The sequence below is a fragment of the Astyanax mexicanus genome, chromosome 4, assembly GCF_023375975.1.
Source record: "Astyanax mexicanus isolate ESR-SI-001 chromosome 4, AstMex3_surface, whole genome shotgun sequence".
Taxonomy (NCBI): Eukaryota; Metazoa; Chordata; class Actinopteri; order Characiformes; family Acestrorhamphidae; genus Astyanax; species Astyanax mexicanus.
In genome coordinates, this window is record NC_064411.1 from 22,755,997 (window position 1) to 22,775,739 (window position 19,743).

Here is a 19,743-nt window from a genome sequence, read left to right on the forward strand (position 1 = left end):
TCTGCCTGGAGACTAGCGGGTCATAGCAAATGGTGTTTTCTGATTTATGAATTATTCTCTCCTAAGGAATGGCAATTAAGTTTGCCTGGAAACTGTTTTTTGTCATAGTAAATAGAGCTTTCTGATTTATGAATTATTCTTGACTTTTGCTTATTCGTGCATTTTCGGTTCCTCTTTTCAAGAGAACATCTGTTCAGCATCCTTCCTCCTGTAGGCACGAGGCATGTACAAAAGTGCGAGTCAAGAGAGACTTGGGGCTCTCTGACTTCCTCATCTGCTATCGCTTGCTTGCTTGTATTTTTCCTTTTGCAACTTCAAAATAAAAACTTTCTCCTTTTTGGCATCCCGGCTCGTTGACTGTCTTTGTCGATTTCCACGACACTAGTTAGTATTAATAACTGCTCTCTCTTTTCTGTTTTGCTCGTCTCCTTAGTGTGTGTGACTTTATCAGTTTGTTGGAGTTTCAGTACTTATTAGCTTTCTTATTATTTTTTTATCTATATAAAACATTTAGTAGCAAAATATAGGCTATGACCTATGACCTGGGCTCTAGCTATCCTTTAAGAGAATAAAAGATCCTTGTGTTTAATCAATAGTAATGTTTTCTCCTGTGTTTGTTGTCCTCAGTTCTCCTGTTTTGTTTACCTCCCCATGTGCTCCTTGAGGCTTTGTTGTGTTATCCATTCGGGGCACAGTAATCGTGTCATATGATGATGATCCTGGGTTGGGAAGCTTCTTTGTTTTGATCAGTTCCACATACTTTACATTAGAGGGTCAAACTTCAACTGCTCTTTCAATGGCCGGCAATTTGTTTAAGCCTCCGGTGGCCACAGAAAGGTAAAGGGAACTGAAGTTATCTCTTCTTGCTGGTGAACAGTTGAAGAAAGAGTGTAGGGCTTTGAGCACTTTCTCAATCTGCCACATCAGGAAACCACTCCTGAAAGAGTTCTCAGAGCGTATGGAGGACACAGCTTCCTACAATTTCAAATTGAGCCACAGCAAATTGCTCACCATATTCTTTTTGTTGTATGAGCTCAACAAACTTCCAATTTACACTCGGTCCATCCATCGACAAGGAGACCATGTTCTTTTGTACACTCCTGCCAATAAGAAAAATAAAAAAAGAATATAAAAATGCGTAACATGCGTAACAAGTTATGCAAAGTTATGATAAGTTATGTCATCTTTTTCCTTATTCTCATGTTATTTTAGATGTGTTGCTGTTTTAATATATTTCTTGTATAAAAAATAGCTTGGCAATAAATATTCTTATTTTAGGCTAGGAACAATGGGTCCATGCCAAAGATAAGAGACCAATAAAAGTATTTTAAATATATCAGGTATCAACAATGTGTCTAATTTTGATTAATTGTTATAAGTTAAATAGCATATGGCCTACGTTGAAACATTTCAACAAGTCATCTACTGTCGAATGGCCCATAAACTGCGAGCCAAAAAAACGGGACCGAACGTGGGGACTTCAGTGGTTCTGTTCAGGCTCTCGTCAGACATAATGACAAACGAATCTTCATTCTCTTGTGAGATGAGCTGCTTCTTCTTTTGTGCACCATCAGATGGCCAACTCAGTGTCATGCAGCCACACCCTTGTCTCTGGGTCCAAGTCAACTAGGTCAGATACTGAGTGTGGGCTAAATAGTGGGCTGCCCATAAATATATGTTCAGCAGTCTATTCAGGTTCACCACACTCACATGCTGCGCTATCCATCAAACCCCACTTCTTTAAAGGAAGACTTGAAGCGGCCGACCCCAGTGCACAGACGGTTCAGCAAGGTCCGTAGGTGGCGTGGCAGGTCTTCTCCTTCTACACCACCTCCTGGATCCCTGATGAATTCTGGGATGTGGGAAGGCCCAGCTGTTTCTCAGCTGCTTTTTTGATTTAAAAAATCCAAATAATTTGTACATTTAGTAAGCTTATATCCATTTCATACAGATCATTAGTAACTGTTAATCAGTTTTCTTCAGATACAAAGTAAATATAAATATAATTTTCTTCAGATACAGTAGTATATTCTTGTCACCGGGGAAAGCGCCGCCACACCCCCACTGACAAACCCGACAGAGAATTTCAGCATCCTCCACGTAAGCCAGGAGGTGCCAGGAGGGTTGCCTTGGATGTTACGTCCTTGGAAGATTGATTACAACAATTAAAGCTAGTCACTTTGCTAGTCTCAGCTACCTAGCTAACGCTCTGTTTACATGGTCTAGCTACTGAAAATGTGAGATTTTGCTTTTTTTAAATATTATCTCAGGAGTTTCTACGCTGTGCCCTCTCACTGACATGAAATATTGTTCTCTTTTGCAATCAGGTATGTTATATTCTGTGTATTATAAGTTTTGGAATGTAGCGTTTCACTTAAAATGTCACCTCTTTGTGTAGTAAATGTTATGTAAAAAGGCTGAAGCTCTAACCGCATGGTAGGTTGTGTTAAATATGGTACACCATGAGCTATTATGAACTTTTTATTGTGATATAGCCACTGGGTAATTTGTTTTATCTACATTTTGAGAAAATAGTTTTATTTTTAGATATGTATATGTGCCAATTAATATGTATTGAACCTGAACAGTATTGCTGAATATTAGAAAATAATATAATGTGAAATGTGTTTTGATTCCTGTTTTATACTTTTATAAATATTGTATATTTTTATATAACCTAATTTTATATATTATTCATGCAGTTACTGTTAACCAGTCTGTGCTGATAGCTGAAGGGGGAGGAGTTTCTACGCTGTGTCCTCTCACTGACAGAAATATTGTTCTCTTTTGCAACTTAACCCTTCAATAAATAATGACAATGAGCTCAAGCTGTTTAATGCAGTTATGGAAAACAGAATCATCATGAAAAACTCACGAAAACGTTATAAAATGTGTATAAAGTCAAACATTCCATTCGGCCCTGTGATATGATTGGCTGACAATAGCCAAAAACGAACAGTAGCTCCGCCCACCCAGCGTCTATTCGCTGAGAGAGAGCAGGGGGGCGGGGCTTAGACGGAGAGAGATGTGAGGCATCGAAGGAGAGAGTGAAAGTAAGTTCAGTCTCCGCCATTAGAAGAGGACAGAAGCCCGGATTCACTCGGTAAGTTCAGAACTGAAGAGAATGTAGAACAGAACCGTGTAGCTTAAAGTCAGAACCGGTTCTAAAGGTTCCTCAGATCCAGAACCGGTTCTTTAAGCTCAGCTCAGTGTCCGATTCCACTGGAAGAACCAGGATCAGCATGGAGATCTGAACCGGGCCTGGATCAGACCTGGACCTGGTCTAGATCAGACCGGCTGGAGAACAATCAGCTGTAACAGATCAATAATGCTGTAAACTGAAGAGAAATGCGCAGATATAGATTGATATTTATTGATCACAGTGTAGTTTATGCTGTTTAAAGCGCATTACTGCTTAATGTGGACTTTGATCTGTTGGGGAGATAAAAAAACACGGAACTGCTATAAAGGCGTGTTTATATGCAGTAGCGCTGTTCAACCAGCAGGGGGAGCAACGGAGCTCAAGATCACGTGCAGTGTTAGTGTCTTTAATCCTGCTGTTTTATATTATACTTAAATAATCTCTCTATTCTGATTCAGTAACATAATAAAAATATCATTAATAATAATAGAACAGTGTGTATATTTATAATGTTGTGTAATGCAGTAATATTACTAATAATAATTAAATTATAATCATTATAATAACAGTAAATGTTTCTGTAATCTGTAGAATAATGTGTAATGAGGGTAAATCACACTGTTATTTATCGTTCTCTGTTTGTTTTGTTTTGTTAGTTTATCAGGTTTTGTTTAATGCAGTTCTGATGATAATGTCATTATTGTAAGAATAAAGGTTTTATTGTAACGGCTGATCTGTTCTCAGGGGTCGGTGTCGGCAGTGTTCAGCTGTGTGTGAATGAAGAAGAGTAAATGATGGATCTTCAGAACTCCAGCAGTGGAGGAGGACCTCCTGTCCTAAAGTGAGTAAATTAAGTGATGGGTTTAATATGTAAAGTAGTTTTGTATTGTAATGGTTTCAGCTCTAATCCTGGAGCTGTGATCTGCATATTTTACAGTTTTAAAATATTGAGAACAGAGTTTCTCCTGGACCAGAGTCAGAACCCTGTGCTGTATTTAAACACAGAGAAACGCTTAACAAACAGTAACAGTAACAGTATTAGGTGGTTGCTGTAGTGATATTATGCTGTTGCTAGGTGGTTGCATATTTATGTTAAAAAATATGGTCCATATTTTTTAACATAAAAGTGACGATTTGCTCAAAATCTGGATCGGATTAGTCTGTAGTGAAAGTGATCTTTGGACCAGATCCATTGTGAGGATCCGTCTCGGATTTTACCACACGCTGTCTGGGTTTACATTAGTATTAGAAATGAGGAAATCCTGATGTGCTGCATTTATATAGATCAGATGGAAGTGATTGGGTTTGTTATTAAAGCTGTGGAATGAAGAAAGACTTGTTCTATTCTAGGCCTGGACAATAATTTGATATCTGTATTTATCGCGATAAGAAATGTTTCAATAATGGGGACATCATTTTTGTGGTATATCGATATGTATTATTTACACGGACAGGCATTTTTTACTGGTGTAAGCTCGCCCCAGAGTTGAACACAGTCTCCGTAGCTGAGCTATGTCTGTGCGTGATGACGTAATTACACAGGCACGTAGCCAGATAGGCTAGGCTAGGCTAGGTTAGATTTGGCTAGGCTAGGCACCCCAGCAAACATGCCCACACTGGGCCAATGAGGGCCCAATGTGGACCAACACATCGGCCCCGTATGGGCAGCCCACATCGGGCCATTGGGGATTTGCACATCGGTGCGGTATCGGCCCCACGCCATCGGCCCCATATGGGCAGCCCAAATCGGACCATTGGGGATTTGCACGTCGGTTCAGTATCGCCCCCATATGGGCAGCCCACTTAGGGCCAACGGAGATTTGCTCATCGGGACGGCACCAGCACCATGGCGTCGGCCCATTTGAGGCAGCCCACATTGGGCCAATGGAGATTTGCTCACCAGTATAGCGTCGGCCCCACGGCGTGGGCCCTTTTCAGGCAGCCCACATTTGGCCAGCGAAGATTTACTCCTCTATGCAAAATCAACACCAAAGCATTGGCCCATTGGGCCAACAGAGATTTGCAGAGCTCTAACACACACACACACACACACACACACACACACACACACACTGACTCATGCCCTCAGTGGAAAACCAATTGTGGCCCCAAATTTTTAGAACTGTGCAATATTGAACAGAGAACACTTTTCAAGGAAGAAAATTTAAAGCTGTGCTATTGGCACTTTGACATTTTTTGCAACTGGCTGTAAAACAATTAAATAAATAACACAATTTAAAGTGTATAGTAAATTAATTAATTTATTACAAAGTATCATGTATAAAATATAAACAACACACAACAGTATTTAAGTAAATTAAATCCCAAATTTATATTTTAGCATGTAGATAAACATGTACTGCATAGATATCTCCATTTGCAAAAACAGTATTTATAATAAACGGTATGATATAAATATCAAACATAATACAAAATAACAAAGAATTATACAACTTAAATTAATGTATATATATATATATATATATATATATATATATATATATATATATATATATATATATATAAACATCAATAAAAACAGCAAATCATATTCTTGAATAAATACTTAAATGCACTAGACTGATGTAGTAGATGAATAATAAACTGATACTATTATTGCTACTGGAACAAAGCCTCTGGGGTGGGTTTCCCGAAAACGAACAACCTTAGCGAATAACGAACGAACTAACGAATGACGTGAGTAAAGAACGAGCCAGTTCTGCGAGTGTTTCCCAAAGAGCTTCGCAACGTGAAAATTAACAAAGGAGGTTAAAGAACGTCTTTGTTGACTCCTCCCCTGAAACAGCGCACTCAATCGATCCACAAATATCGATTATTATGCAGTATTTATTCAGTATTACACCCTAAAAATGTAAAAAAGTGTTGTAATCCTCAATATTATACATATTTTGAAATTTAAATTACAAAAGGATGTACTTTGGCATTAATAAAATACTCCTACAGATACATATGACTAAATAAATAAGTCATATGTTTATATATAAATGTTTAATAAACATTAAACTTTTTTTACTTTTTTAAAACTATTATTGTTAATATACATATATATTATATTAATAGATATTGTACTAATATTATTAATAGTAATATTGATAATAATAAAAATGTATTATTATTATAATTATTAATAATATAAAAATAATATAATAATACATATACGTATGTTCCGGTGTGTGTGTATATATATATATATATATATATATATATATATATATATATATATATATATATATATATATATATATATACACACACACACACACACACTCTGTAAAGCTCCAGCTCATCCTAAATCAACATCTCAGTTGGGTTTAGGTCAGGGGATTTTGAAGGCCATGCACCTCTTTGTTAACTTTTGTTAATTCCATATGCGTCAATTAATTGTTTTCATAGTTTTAATATTAATCGACAATGTAAAAAAAAAAAAAACATTAAATGAGACGTGTCAACTTTTGACTGGTATTTATATATTTGCGAGCTGACACACCCCAGAGTTTGCCCAGATGAACGGCCACAATGTTGGTTAGAAGCACCTAAATAAAGAATAATATTAAATATTACCTGCACATTCACCGATACCCTTTACAATACGTGTAGGTGTGAGTAAAGACACTGCAGGCGTCCCCTGCACCGGACCTACAGTACCAGGAATTTTCCCAATAGAATGGAAATATATTGTATTGTGCTGTAATTCCCGGGCTGGTGGGAAGTGTATATAAGTGTGTGTATGCCACATAACAGCCTGATTACAGAATCCACGGACTTGGTGACTTTGCAGCTTTGCTTAGACCGTGAGCATCATCTGCAGGAATCTGGATTTTTAATAATTTATGGGTTTGATTGGTCAATTCCAGTATGCCCAGTTAGACTACACAGAGAAAGTTGGCATTATAATATAATATAATATAATATAATATAATATATGATATAATATAATATAATATAATATAATATATGATGTAATATAATATAATATAATATAATATAATATATGATGTAATATAATATAATATAATATAATATATGATGTAATATAATATATGATATAATATAATATAATATAATATATGATGTAATATAATATAATATAATATATGATGTAATATAATATAATATAATACAATATATGATATAATATAATATAATATAATATATGATATAATATAATATATGATATAATATAATATAATATAATATAATATATGATGTAATATAATATAATATAATATAATATAATATAATATATGATGTAATATAATATAATATAATATAATATAATATATGATGTAATATAATATATGATATAATATAATATAATATAATATAATATATGATATAATATAATATATGATATAATATAATATAATATAATATATGATATAATATAATATATGATATAATATAATATAATATAATATATGATATAATATAATATATGATATAATATAATATAATATAATATATGATATAATATAATATATGATATAATATAATATAATATAATATATGATATAATATAATATATGATATAATATAATATAATATAATATATGATATAATATAATATAATATAATATAATATAATATAACTCATTCACTCACTTACTCTCTCATCGTCAACCGCTTTATCCGTTAAGGGTCGCGGGGGGGTGGCTGGAGTTTATACCAGCCGGCATCGGGGGGAAGGCAGTATACACCCTGGACAGGCCGCCAATCCATCGCAGGGCAGACAGACACACAGGCACATCCACTCACACACTCACACCTAAGGGGCAATTTTTATCCGACATCCAATTAGCCTGAACTTTGGACTGTGGGAGGAAACCGGAGCACCCGCAGACACGGGAAATAATATAATATAATATAATATAATATAATAATATTAATTATTATAATAATTATTATATATATAATATAATTGATTATAATTAATAGTAACATAATATAATTGCTTCAAGCAGGGAAATTATAATTTTTCTCCCTCAAAATTGGCGGTCCCTGGTGTTTAAGGTGCTGAACTGCAAGTAGAGATCCCCTAAAGAAGCTCTTAAGAATAACGACTGGGTGAGGGCACTCGTTAATCTGCGAGCGAGTTTACGTAGTACTTTAGTTACGCACGGGTTTGGGAAACACTCTTTAATTAACGATCAATCTTAAGTACGAGTTAACGAAGTTCTTAGCGTAACGAAGCTTTCAGGAAACCCACCCCTGATCTCTATTATTAATTTTATTCCTCTTGCTTGTAGACTTGGAACCAAAATGTCATCCCAATCAAACCAGTAAAAAAAATTCTAATTGAATATAACATTAGTTTTTGCATTAAGGTTTTTATCTCACAGCAATAATAATGAAGGAGAAAATAGATGTACTTTACATAAATAGAACAGATATAGTTAATCATAATATCAAAAATGAATATTGTTTATGCATTAATATAGCATAGATCATAAAATAACTATTTTTTTGAAGAGACTGCATGAGACGATGCTTCCGTCCACCTGAACGGTCCCGTGCATTCCAAAGCCAAACCTTTGCAACCTGCTCGATCTCTGCATCCTTTGGTGGTGGCATGATTGATCTTCTCACGGCCTCTTAAAATGATAATATAGAGATATGAGATTGCAGTCAGGTAAATACTACATCTGTTAGTGTCTTTTCATGTACAATGCTTAATTTTAGAGAAATTTGCAGACTGTATTTGATTACAGTGATTCTTATATAGTGATTATTTGTTATTTGAATTTGAATTTCTTCAGGCTATTCATGGTGAAACCTAAATAGCCTTTACAGTCACTGTGTGTGACTGGTAGTTACATTCTATAAACATGTGAGGTGGCCGATATCAGGATATCAGGTTCACAAAAATACCAAAACTTTTTAAAATGATCTCTTTGCATTAGCTTAACTGGCTATCTTTCCCTTAGCTTAGCTGGATATCTTTCCCTTAGCTTAACTGGCTAGCTTTCCATTAGCTTAACTGGCTAGCTTTCCATTAGCTTAACTGGCTATCTTTCCCTTAGCTTAACTGGCTATCTTTCCCTTAGCTTAACTGTCTAGCTTTCCGTTAGCTTAACTGGCTATATTTCCCTTAGCTTAGCTGGCTAGCTTTCCCTTAGCTTAACTGGCTAGCTTTCCCTTAGCTTAACTGGCTATCTTTCCCTTAGCTTAACTGGCTATCTTTCCCTTAGCTTAGCTGGATATCTTTCCCTTAGCTTAACTGGCTATCTTTCCCTAAGCTTAACTGGCTATCTTTCCCTTAGCTTAACTGGCTATCTTTCCCTTAGCTTAACTGGCTATCTTTCCCTTAGCTTAACTGGCTATCTTTCCCTTAGCTTAACTGGCTATCTTTCCCTTAGCTTAACTGGCTAGCTTTCCCTTAGCTTAACTGGCTATCTTTCCCTTAGCTTAACTGGCTAGCTTTCCCTTAGCTTAACTGGCTATCTTTCCCTTAGCTTAACTGGCTATCTTTCTCTTAGCTTAACTGGCTATCTTTCCCTTAGCTTAACTGGCTATCTTTCCCTTAGCTTAACTGGCTATCTTTCCCTTAGCTTAACTGGTTATTTTTCCCTTAGCTTAACTGGCTATCTTTCCCTTAGCTTAACTGGCTAGCTTTCGTTAGCTTAACTGGTTATTTTTCCCTTAGCTTAGCTGGATCTCTTTCCCTTAGCTTAACTGGCTATCTTTCCCTTAGCTTAACTGGCTATCTTTCCCTTAGCTTAGCTGGATATCTTTCTCTTAGCTTAACTGGCTATCTTTCCCTTAGCTTAACTGGTTATTTTTCCCTTAGCTTAACTGGCTATCTTTCCCTTAGCTTAGCTGGATATCTTTCCCTTAGCATAACTGGCTATCTTTCCCTTAGCTTAACTGGCTATCTTTCCCTTAGCTTAACTGGCTATCTTTCCCTTAGCTTAACTGGCTATCTTTCCCTTAGCTTAACTGGCTATATTTCCCTTAGCTTAACTGGCTATCTTTCCCTTAGCTTAACTGGTTATTTTTCCCTTAGCTTAACTGGATATCTTTCCCTTAGCTTAACTGGCTATCTTTCCCTTAGCTTAACTGGCTAGCTTTCCCTTAGCTTAACTGGCTATCTTTCCCTTAGCTTAACTGGCTATCTTTCCCTTAGCTTAAGTGGATATCTTTCCATTTTCCATTTCCCTTAATACTTCCCTTAGCAAGCCATTGCTCCCTTAGATGGTTATTGTTGACATACTTGGATATAAAGTTAACTTACTTAACAGCAGTCTTTCTCCAAGAGCCGAGATAAGCTGCCAACTTGGGAGCCCCTCGTGTTATTTAAATGTGAGGTAAATTCTCATTCTAACTTAGCACAATGCTAACATTTTTTAGCACAATGCTAACTTCAACATAGCTACCCTTATAATGCTACAATAACCTGAGAGTGGTAACTGCATTAGCACCACATTAGCGTAGCTTAGCAATAAATATAAAAGCGTATAGTAGAACAGAAATTATAACTTACCTTTCAGTCACTTTGACAGACCAAAGTCACTCACTGACTTTGCCTTTAAGCTTGATCGTTGCTCTGTGGTAAAGGCACGTGCAGGGAGGGGGGAGGGGAGGGGGGTGGATTCGTTGGTTACATGATCCTCACAATTAAATATCACATGCAAAAATAAAAAAATATGTAACTTTTATAACCTTGCTGGCTCACACAAAGTGTATAGTCAAGCACAAAAACATTTATAATTTAATATTTTTATTTATTTATTATCAGCACTACCAATAATAAAGGTGAGATTATGAATCAGCACCATGGAGCAAATTCGTAGCTATCCAAAATATTAAATAAAAATATTTTTATAAATAAAAATGTATAGCTATACAGTATATGTCTTGAAAAATATGAGATGTTACTATGTGTGTGTGTGTGTGTCCCTCCAAAGGTCTCTGCACAACTCTGCTGTGGTACCTTGATTTTTCTCCACTTTTGGTTTAGAAAATCTTTCAGAGCTGATACTACATTTCACACAGTGTTGCTCCTATCCACTAAGCTAGCTAATCTACCTAGCTCTCACAGACAAAAACAATAAAAAATATTCAGATACCCTTCATATGAACTTGTTATGACACAAACTTTCAGATTGTAAAATATTGTATGGTAAATTTGGGCTGACCCAGAGTAACCTAGCATAGGATTTGTGTGGGCATGCTCACATATGTGTGCGTGTTGCCCACATATAACCCACAATGCCTACAGTGTGTAAATGGTGCAGGCTGAATGTGGGCTGACCCACAGTGGGCCTGCCTGGGATTTGTGTGGGCGCATCAAAGTGTTGGCTGTCCAAATAATTCCCACACTGGGCCTACAGGGGCATTAATGCACTGGACCAGTTTAGGCTAGCCCACAGCGGCCTTTTATAGGATTTGAGTGGGCCAGCCAATGAACAGGCTGCCCACAGAAAACCCATGTTGGGCCTGTTTGGAATTTTAATGGGCTAGCCCCTGCCCACAGTGCCCGCACTTAGCCCACGAAGGGCCGATGTGTAGCTTTTTGCTGGGTAATAATGCACTCCATATATGCAGGATTAAAGTAAAATAAATTATACTGGACATAAACATATATAAAATGTCTCTAGAAGATATATAATAGGAAATGAAAACAGTGTGAATTTTTCTTTTGCTTAAAACAGCAAGAAAGTACTACCCTGAATGTGATAATTAGGGGTGGGTGATATGGCTCCATATTTCATGGTAATATAGTTCATGATATTCAAAAATATTGGCAACATTATTTCTTACGATATTTATGGCATACTGCCTTATTAAAACAGATTAATGTCATTTCTGGAGCTGTGATTGTATGCAGATAAATTATCCCATAAATGGTCCTACACCTGAATAAAAAAAGTAATATCTAATTTCTAGAACATAAAAACAGGAAGGGGTAGGTCGAGACTCTTCATCAAGCATATACATTTAATACAGGCTTTTTCTGCTTCCGGTCACTGAAATTATTGTATTGAAAAAGTAAATATTTGATTATAAAAGGTGAGGGGTAGAGATATACTGCAAGTCAGAAAATTACAAAGATATTTATAAGATAAAATGAGATACACTTTGTTAGAGCAGTATAACATATTTACAGCTAGTGCTGGACGATATGGCCAAAATTTATATCACGATACATTCCTTAATTTCGGTCGATACAATATAATTTCGATATCGATATAAATATTTGGAAGGCCTCAGAAAAACTGTTAGGAATCCCTGCAATGGAAATCTGTACCTATTACTGTCTTTAAAGCCTCCTCTCATAAAAAAACTGTATAATACTTTAGAAATTAAAAAATGGTCAGAATGAATTAATGCTCACCTTTATTTGCATGTAGCAATATAAAAACATGACATCTCTGTCAAACACAAACCAATAACCTATTTACATTTTACCAATATAAATAACTTTACATTACAACAGAGGCAGAGCTTCTTATCCTTTTGTAAACATATTTAACAGACCAAAACAAAAGTGCCTCATCCAGGATAAAGAATGCAGAAAGCCTTCATTTATATAAAAGGAACACGATATCACCGTCAAATAAACAAACCTATATCAACTATAAATAACTTAGATACAACATAAACTACATAAGTGCTTCAGCCAAAATAAGGAAGATATTGTGTGTAGTGAAACTGCTTGAGGTGGTGGAACAGATTAGATGCATTACCGTTGCTAGTCAACTCCACTTTCCGGCACAATTGGGAGCAAGCTGAAGTTTATCAGACCTTTGAAAGCCGAACCACTGAATTAGACCTGCCTCCCTCAACTATCTCTCCTGTTTAATCACTTGTGGAAGCATCAGGTGTGCTCATTCTGCATCTAAAATCTAAAATTCTGCATCAGGGCCGAGCCTAATCGAGGAACTCGGTTCGGCCGCACTGCGCTCCGCTCGGCTTCATAGCGGGAGGTTCTAGGTGTGGACCGGAGCGCAGCCGAGCTTCAAGTTTTAGTAGTATGGATTATAGTGTAAAGTCTGATACTACTAAAGTAGTAGTATAACACTGTATTCAGTGCTGGACAGCAGCAGTGTTTCTGCTACATACATTTTGCAGCTGCAGCCTGCTGACAGTCAAGATACAACTACATATTAAAATGTCTGTGAATTTATAATGGGATAAAAGTACTGAAGCCTTTATTGTAGTATGAAGGTGTCCCAGTATTTTTCTCCATATAGTGTAACTAATGTAGGTAATTCTTTTTGGTTAATTGACCTGCTTTTATTTTAATACACAATTTTTTTTCTTTGTTTTTCCAGAATAAACAACTAGGATATTTAATAAAGAACAGTGTTAAACTGCTGAAAGAGGTGAAGCACAAGCCATCCAGAAGAATCTCCTGAAAACGCAGAAATTGTTTGCTACATTTCACAGACAGATGGAGCCAAGTCCCGACATGGAGAAACATCAGCACTCTGTCAAGAGTTTTACTAAACAGAGTGATCTCAAAAAACACCAGCGCATTCACACAGGAGAGAAACCGTATTACTGCTCAGACTGTGGGAAGAGTTTTACTAAACAGAGTCATCTCAAAAATCACCAGCGCATTCACACAGGAGAGAAACCACATCACTGCTCAGACTGTGGGAAGAGTTTTACTAAACAGAGTCATCTCAAAAATCACCAGCGCATTCACACAGGAGAGAAACCGTATTACTGCTCCGATTGTGGGAAGAGTTTTAATCAACAGGGTCATCTCAAAAATCACCAGCGCATTCACACAGGAGAGAAACCGTATCACTGTTCAGACTGTGGAAAGAGTTTTACTGAACAGAGTAATCTCAAACTGCATCAGCGCATTCACACAGGAGAGAAACCGTATCACTGTTCAGACTGTGGAAAGAGTTTTAATAAACAGAGTAATCTCAAACTGCACCAGCGCATTCACACAGGAGAGAAACCGTATCACTGTTCAGACTGTGGGAAAAGTTTTACTGAACAGAGTAAACTCAAAAATCACCAGCGCATTCACACAGGAGAGAGACCGTATTACTGTTTCGACTGTGGGAAGAGTTTTACTCAACAGAGTCATCTCAAAAAACACCAGCGCATTCACACAGGAGAGAAACCGTATTACTGTTTCGACTGTGGGAAGAGTTTTACTCAACAGAGTAGTCTCAAAATACACCAGCGCATTCACACAGGAGAGAAACCGTATCACTGCTCAGACTGTGGGAAAAGTTTTACTGAACAGAGTAAACTCAAAAATCACCAGCGCATTCACACAGGAGAGAAACCGTATTACTGTTTCGACTGTGGGAAGAGTTTTACTCAACAGAGTGATCTCAAAAAACACCAGCGCATTCACACAGGAGAGAAACCGTATCACTGCTCAGACTGTGGGAAGAGTTTTACTAAACAGAGTAATCTCAAACTGCATCAGCGCATTCACACAGGAGAGAAACCGTATCACTGCTCAGACTGTGGGAAAAGTTTTACTGAACAGAGTCATCTCAAAAAACACCAGCGCATTCACACAGGAGAGAAACCGTAATACTGCTCAGACTGTGATAAGTGTTTTACTAAACAGAGTCATCTGAAACTGCACCAGCGCATTCACACAGGAGAGAAACCGTATCACTGTTCAGACTGTGGGAAGAGTTTTACTTTACAATTTCATGCTGTGTTTTTATGTTTGTTTGTATACCTACATTAGTTAATGCCTGCAGAGCTCTTCAACACTTAGTGTTGTGTTTTAAGAAGTTTTTACACACAGAATCATAAATGGTACCACTAACAGCATAAACTAGGAACATACATTTTTACAATTTTTTCAGTGATATGCTGAATAAATAGTAAAGCGATGATGCTAGCTCAGAGTAAAATCGTATATTAAATCTCAGCATTAGCTTTAGAACTAATAATAAACAAAAGTGAGGATTTTATCATTCTGGGACATTTTTAGGTTTAAAAATTGAATATGCTTTGCCATAAGTAGGAAATGATCATTTGGTCAACTTATGTCATTTACAGCCTTAACACATTCTCAATTGTTTACATATAAAAACTTTCTTTATTTTTTCCTCCACTCCACGTTTGTAGTTTGTAGTTGGAGCGAGGGCACTGCCAGTGTTTGCTCCAGATGTTAGATTAGCATTACTTAGTCTTTTAAAATGTAGATGTCGTAGTTTAAAGGAGTAGAGTATTCTTAGGAGTAGAGAATATTCTTAGCTTGCAACAAAAGGCCAACAAAATCCTTTTCAGAGTTAAAAAAAAAAAAAAAAAAACGGTCTAGCTGTAGTTTCCATACTGAAAGCAACACTCAGCAGGCTATGCAGCAGTAAGACTGCAGGATCCTTGATTCCCTCTACTGCACGTGTCAAACACAAGGCCCGCGGGCCAAATGTGGCCACATCCAAGCGAGAGCTTGTAAGATCTTAGTGTCAATAATAAATAGGTCAGAAGCGTTCTTTGACCAAAAACTACTTTTCCCACAATGCTTGATTGTATTACCCGCGAAGTTACGGCTTACTGCCACTACAGGCAGTGTAGTCATTGATGTGGAAACCCTGCCGGAGGGAAGGCGTAACTTCGCGGGTGGAATTGAGACATACAAACGTTTATCCCATAATGTCCAGAAAAAGAGAAGCTGATGCAGACGGACGGCTGTGCTTCAAGGCGAAAGACCGGTATGCCTTTTATGTTACGAAGAGTGTTACTGACCAAAATAAACGCTTGTTAGGAGAGATATAAGTTCTGTGTAAATATTTATAAGACAATAGCTGACAAAATCTGTTTTAATGACGTTAATAAACATCACTGTGACAGCGCTAGTCACAGTTTCACCACAGCAAAGGACGAGGACGTGAATCACTTATCTAACCAGCCTTTACTGATTTCTGCCCTCAATAACCCTTTCAATAACCTCCAATAGCCTTTAATAGTCTTCAGTAGCCTTCAACAGTCTAACCTTGCAGCCGTGGTGTGTTCTAAACTCCGTAGTTATAAACATCCTGAGGTTAGCAGCACGCTAACTGACCTGTTTATAATGTCATCCCAGCAGTGACTCCGTGACGCTGCAGACTGCCTCAGCTGAGCCCTGTAGCCCGTGGCTTGGTTGTAGCTCTGACTCAGTAAAGACTGTTGGCTTGTGCTGCTGCTGCTCCGACTAGTGGTTGTATGAGGAACTGCTAAATCTGAGGAAATGCTAAATCTGTCACATGTTCTTAACAGCTCACAATTTTTTAATTTTATATTTATTAAGCCTTATTTCAGTATCAAACGTTTTGATCAAAGTTAATGTAACTTGTATTTTATGTCATTCCTATTCACTTGACTAGTTTGGTTCTTGATTGATGGAGTTTTTGGATTTCATAACATGACAAATTAAAAGGATTTATGTTAATAGAGCAACAAGCAAACATTTTTTCCATGCAACTGTAATATTTGATTGAATAAATAGTATATTGAGAGTTATTTAACATTAAGGAGTAATTACATTCATTTTATATTACATTTGGTTACATTTTATTACATTTATAAGTTACATCTGGCCCTCAGAGGACAGCCAATATGCCAATGTGGCCCTCGGCTAAAATGAGTTTGACACCCCTGCTCTACTGGTTTTCTCATTGGTCTATGGTTCAGTCAGTCTGATTAAAAATCTGCAAGTTAATCTACAGGGATATTTGGTTGTGTTGTGTTGCCAAAGTTATATACTCTGTTATCTTTTCCTTATTTGGTATCGTTTTGCTAAAGGGTTTTTTTATATCTCTAAAGGTACTAAAAATATCTAATCCATTTACTTTATTGATTGTTTGATCCAGTACCAGCTATTATCGTTGTTTTACATCACCTTATGTATTTACTCATATTCATATCTATGTGATTCAATAAAAGGCTTTTATATTGCAAGATCTGCAATCTTATCTATTCTTTCAACTTAAGCATTTAGCCAAAAGCTTTTGTACACAGCCAAACATACATTCAAGCAACCACTATATACAGTGCCTTGCAAAAGTATTCGGCCCCCCTTGAACTTTTCAAACTTTTGCCACATTTTGGGCTTCAAACATAAATATATGATTTTTTGGTTTGTTTTTTTGTGAAGAATTAACAAGTGTGTAAGAATACAGAGGAGTTTTGCCTTACTATGTTCATTGTTCATTGATTAAAAGGTTAATCTGTGTGTAACTAAATTAGCATTTCACTTAATCAGTATGTTATTCAAGCATTTAGCACGATTCATGATGATTCACATTGTGACTTAGAATGTATGTATATTGTGTCCTTGTGCTCAAAGCAAGGCCGTTTTTCTTGCAACTTAGCATGATTGATTTTTTCCAGCGGAACCATGAGTTTCTGTACATGTAATCTATAGTCTGATAAGGTTGGGGTGACCGAGTTCTCGGCTGACGTATAGGATGAATAACTGCTTATCAGTATCAGGATCCGGGGGGTGTGAGGAGCCTCCTCACACACCATTAGACTGAGGCCAGGCGAATGCCTGTATTTATTAGACTCTCTGTCTAGGAAGAAGAGTAGAGTTGGGCGGGAGAGCTTCTCCCGAGAGGGACTACAGAGCCACAGGTCCTGTTCACACAGCCGAGAACTCTGGAAACCCCAACTTTTCTCACCTTTGGGGTTTTCCTCTTATTTTCAACTTTTTATTTCAATTCATTTTTCAATAATCTTTTTACTCAATTTTTGATGTATCCAAAAAAACTGTTTTGCTCAGAAGATTCTTTGAATAAAATCTGACGGAACTGACACCAATAAATCCTGCTATTTACTTACTTATAAGTAGTTTTTCTCAGTAGCTCAGTCGCTGTGAAGTGTGGAGGATAGTTTTGCAATATATTGATTATCGCTGAATCGCAGTTTTGAGATATTACCGTTATCATTAATTTACCACTTTGCTCAAAGGTGCTGAAAAAAACTTGAAAATGGGCCTTGAAAGTGCTTGAAAAGTGCTTGAATTTTACCTTGTAAAAGGTGTTTGAACCCTGTGTTTAAAAACCCCAGCAGCACTGCTGCACCTGATCTACATGTACAAACACAACACACACAAACACGTCACCACATTAGTGTCAATGCAGTTTTAAGAAATATTTATCACGAAAATAAAGCTCTCTGGCGCTGGGAATTAAATATGCAGGGTAAAATTTAGGCTAATCGGATATGCAGGTGAAAAAATAAACTGTGAAAAAATATGTGTGTGAATATGTGTATGTTTATACCTACAAATCTCAAATGTAAATTGACATAATATGGACCATTAAATGACGGTAACAACCTGACCGTTTGACACTTAGCTAATCTGCATACCAGGAGGAGAGAGCAGAGATAGACTGGCTGTGTATGAAACGGTAGGCAGCTACCACAATCCCTCATGCCTGAGCTGTTCATATGTTAACACCCACTAAATGATTAACCCTTTACAAGTATTAATATGAACTTTAGGAAAAAGAATATAAACAGAATTGCCCTTTTTTCTATTGTGAGTTAAATGAAGTCACTGCTGCCTATTCTAATAAGCTAACCGTATGACTAGCTTGACGAGTTCTGGGGACATTTTTACATGGGATGTGTCTGAAAGATCTGTGGACAAAAAGACATTGCTTAAATTAATAAAAAGTATTATTACAAATGTAACAAAATGACTTTCTGAGCTGAAAACAAAAAAAACAAACAAAAAAAAAAGAAAATATGTTTTATAAAATTTATTGAGTTATCATATATATCCTATACCCAGTTTATAGACACATTTGGGACATACCGGGGTTGGACAATGAAATTGAAACACCTGTCTACAGTCACTCAGTGTTGGATCTTAGTTTGCATAAAAATAAATTTATGCCAGTTTTTACCCTGAGCTCTGGCTCGCTTCTTTTTTTTCCTCCTTTTTTCCTCTCTGTGTCACAAACTCTTCTAGTTCCTCCCTTTACCCAAGTTTGATTTTAGGAAGTCTTTTACGTACACTCTAAAAAGAAATGTGTCAAAAATGACTCAGACTGTGTCGAATTTTAACACATTGTGCGAGTGTGCTCAGAGACGACACATGTTGTGTTGATTCTGACACATCCAGTGTGTAATCCAATTTTACACACTAAATGTGTCAGGCTAATGAACTCACAAATGTGTAATTTTTTTACACAACTTGTGTTGATTATGCATAATCAAGATAATGTATCAAATATGTAAAAAAAAGCATGAAACGAATTAATTCAATTCCATTTTTATTATCATGCCTATATATGGTTCAATTTTCTTTTGGAATTAGCAATGAATTAGAATTCATTGTCTTTTGTAATAATGAACACCTAAAAACAAAAGTCCAAACAGTAAAGGGGTGTATAAAACATAGCTCATATAAAATTAGTCACAATTGTTCACTGTTCTCACGTATTTTTAGAAAACCTGATGAATTTAACATTGAACATCAGTACAGAAATATGTCGTGGAAATCGACAAATGACAGTCAACGAGCCGGGATGCCAAAAAGAGAAGGTTTTTATTTTGAAGTTGCAAAAGAAAGCAAAGCAATGAAATGAAGATGAAAGTAGTCAGGAAAGTCGGAAAAAAGCCCAGAGTCACTCTTGACTGGCCTTTTTAAAGATGCCTCG

The 19,743-nt window shown here is 36.4% G+C and overlaps 2 protein-coding genes across 4 annotated transcripts in view; one reads left to right on the plus strand and one right to left on the minus strand.

Moving 5' to 3' along the window:
• LOC125801170 (zinc finger protein 585A-like) overlaps positions 1-17,887 on the plus strand; it is a 272,387-nt gene extending 254,500 nt beyond the window's left edge. The window contains exon 3 of the mRNA XM_049477438.1: positions 13,651-17,887. Within this exon, the coding sequence (XP_049333395.1) occupies positions 13,651-14,672 (1,022 nt within the window). The 3' untranslated portion in view covers positions 14,673-17,887. The remainder of the gene's footprint in view (positions 1-13,650) is intronic.
• LOC125801117 (zinc finger protein 850-like) overlaps positions 1-19,743 on the minus strand; it is a 527,199-nt gene that overhangs the window by 481,294 nt on the left and 26,162 nt on the right. The gene's annotated exons all lie outside the window — the stretch shown is intronic.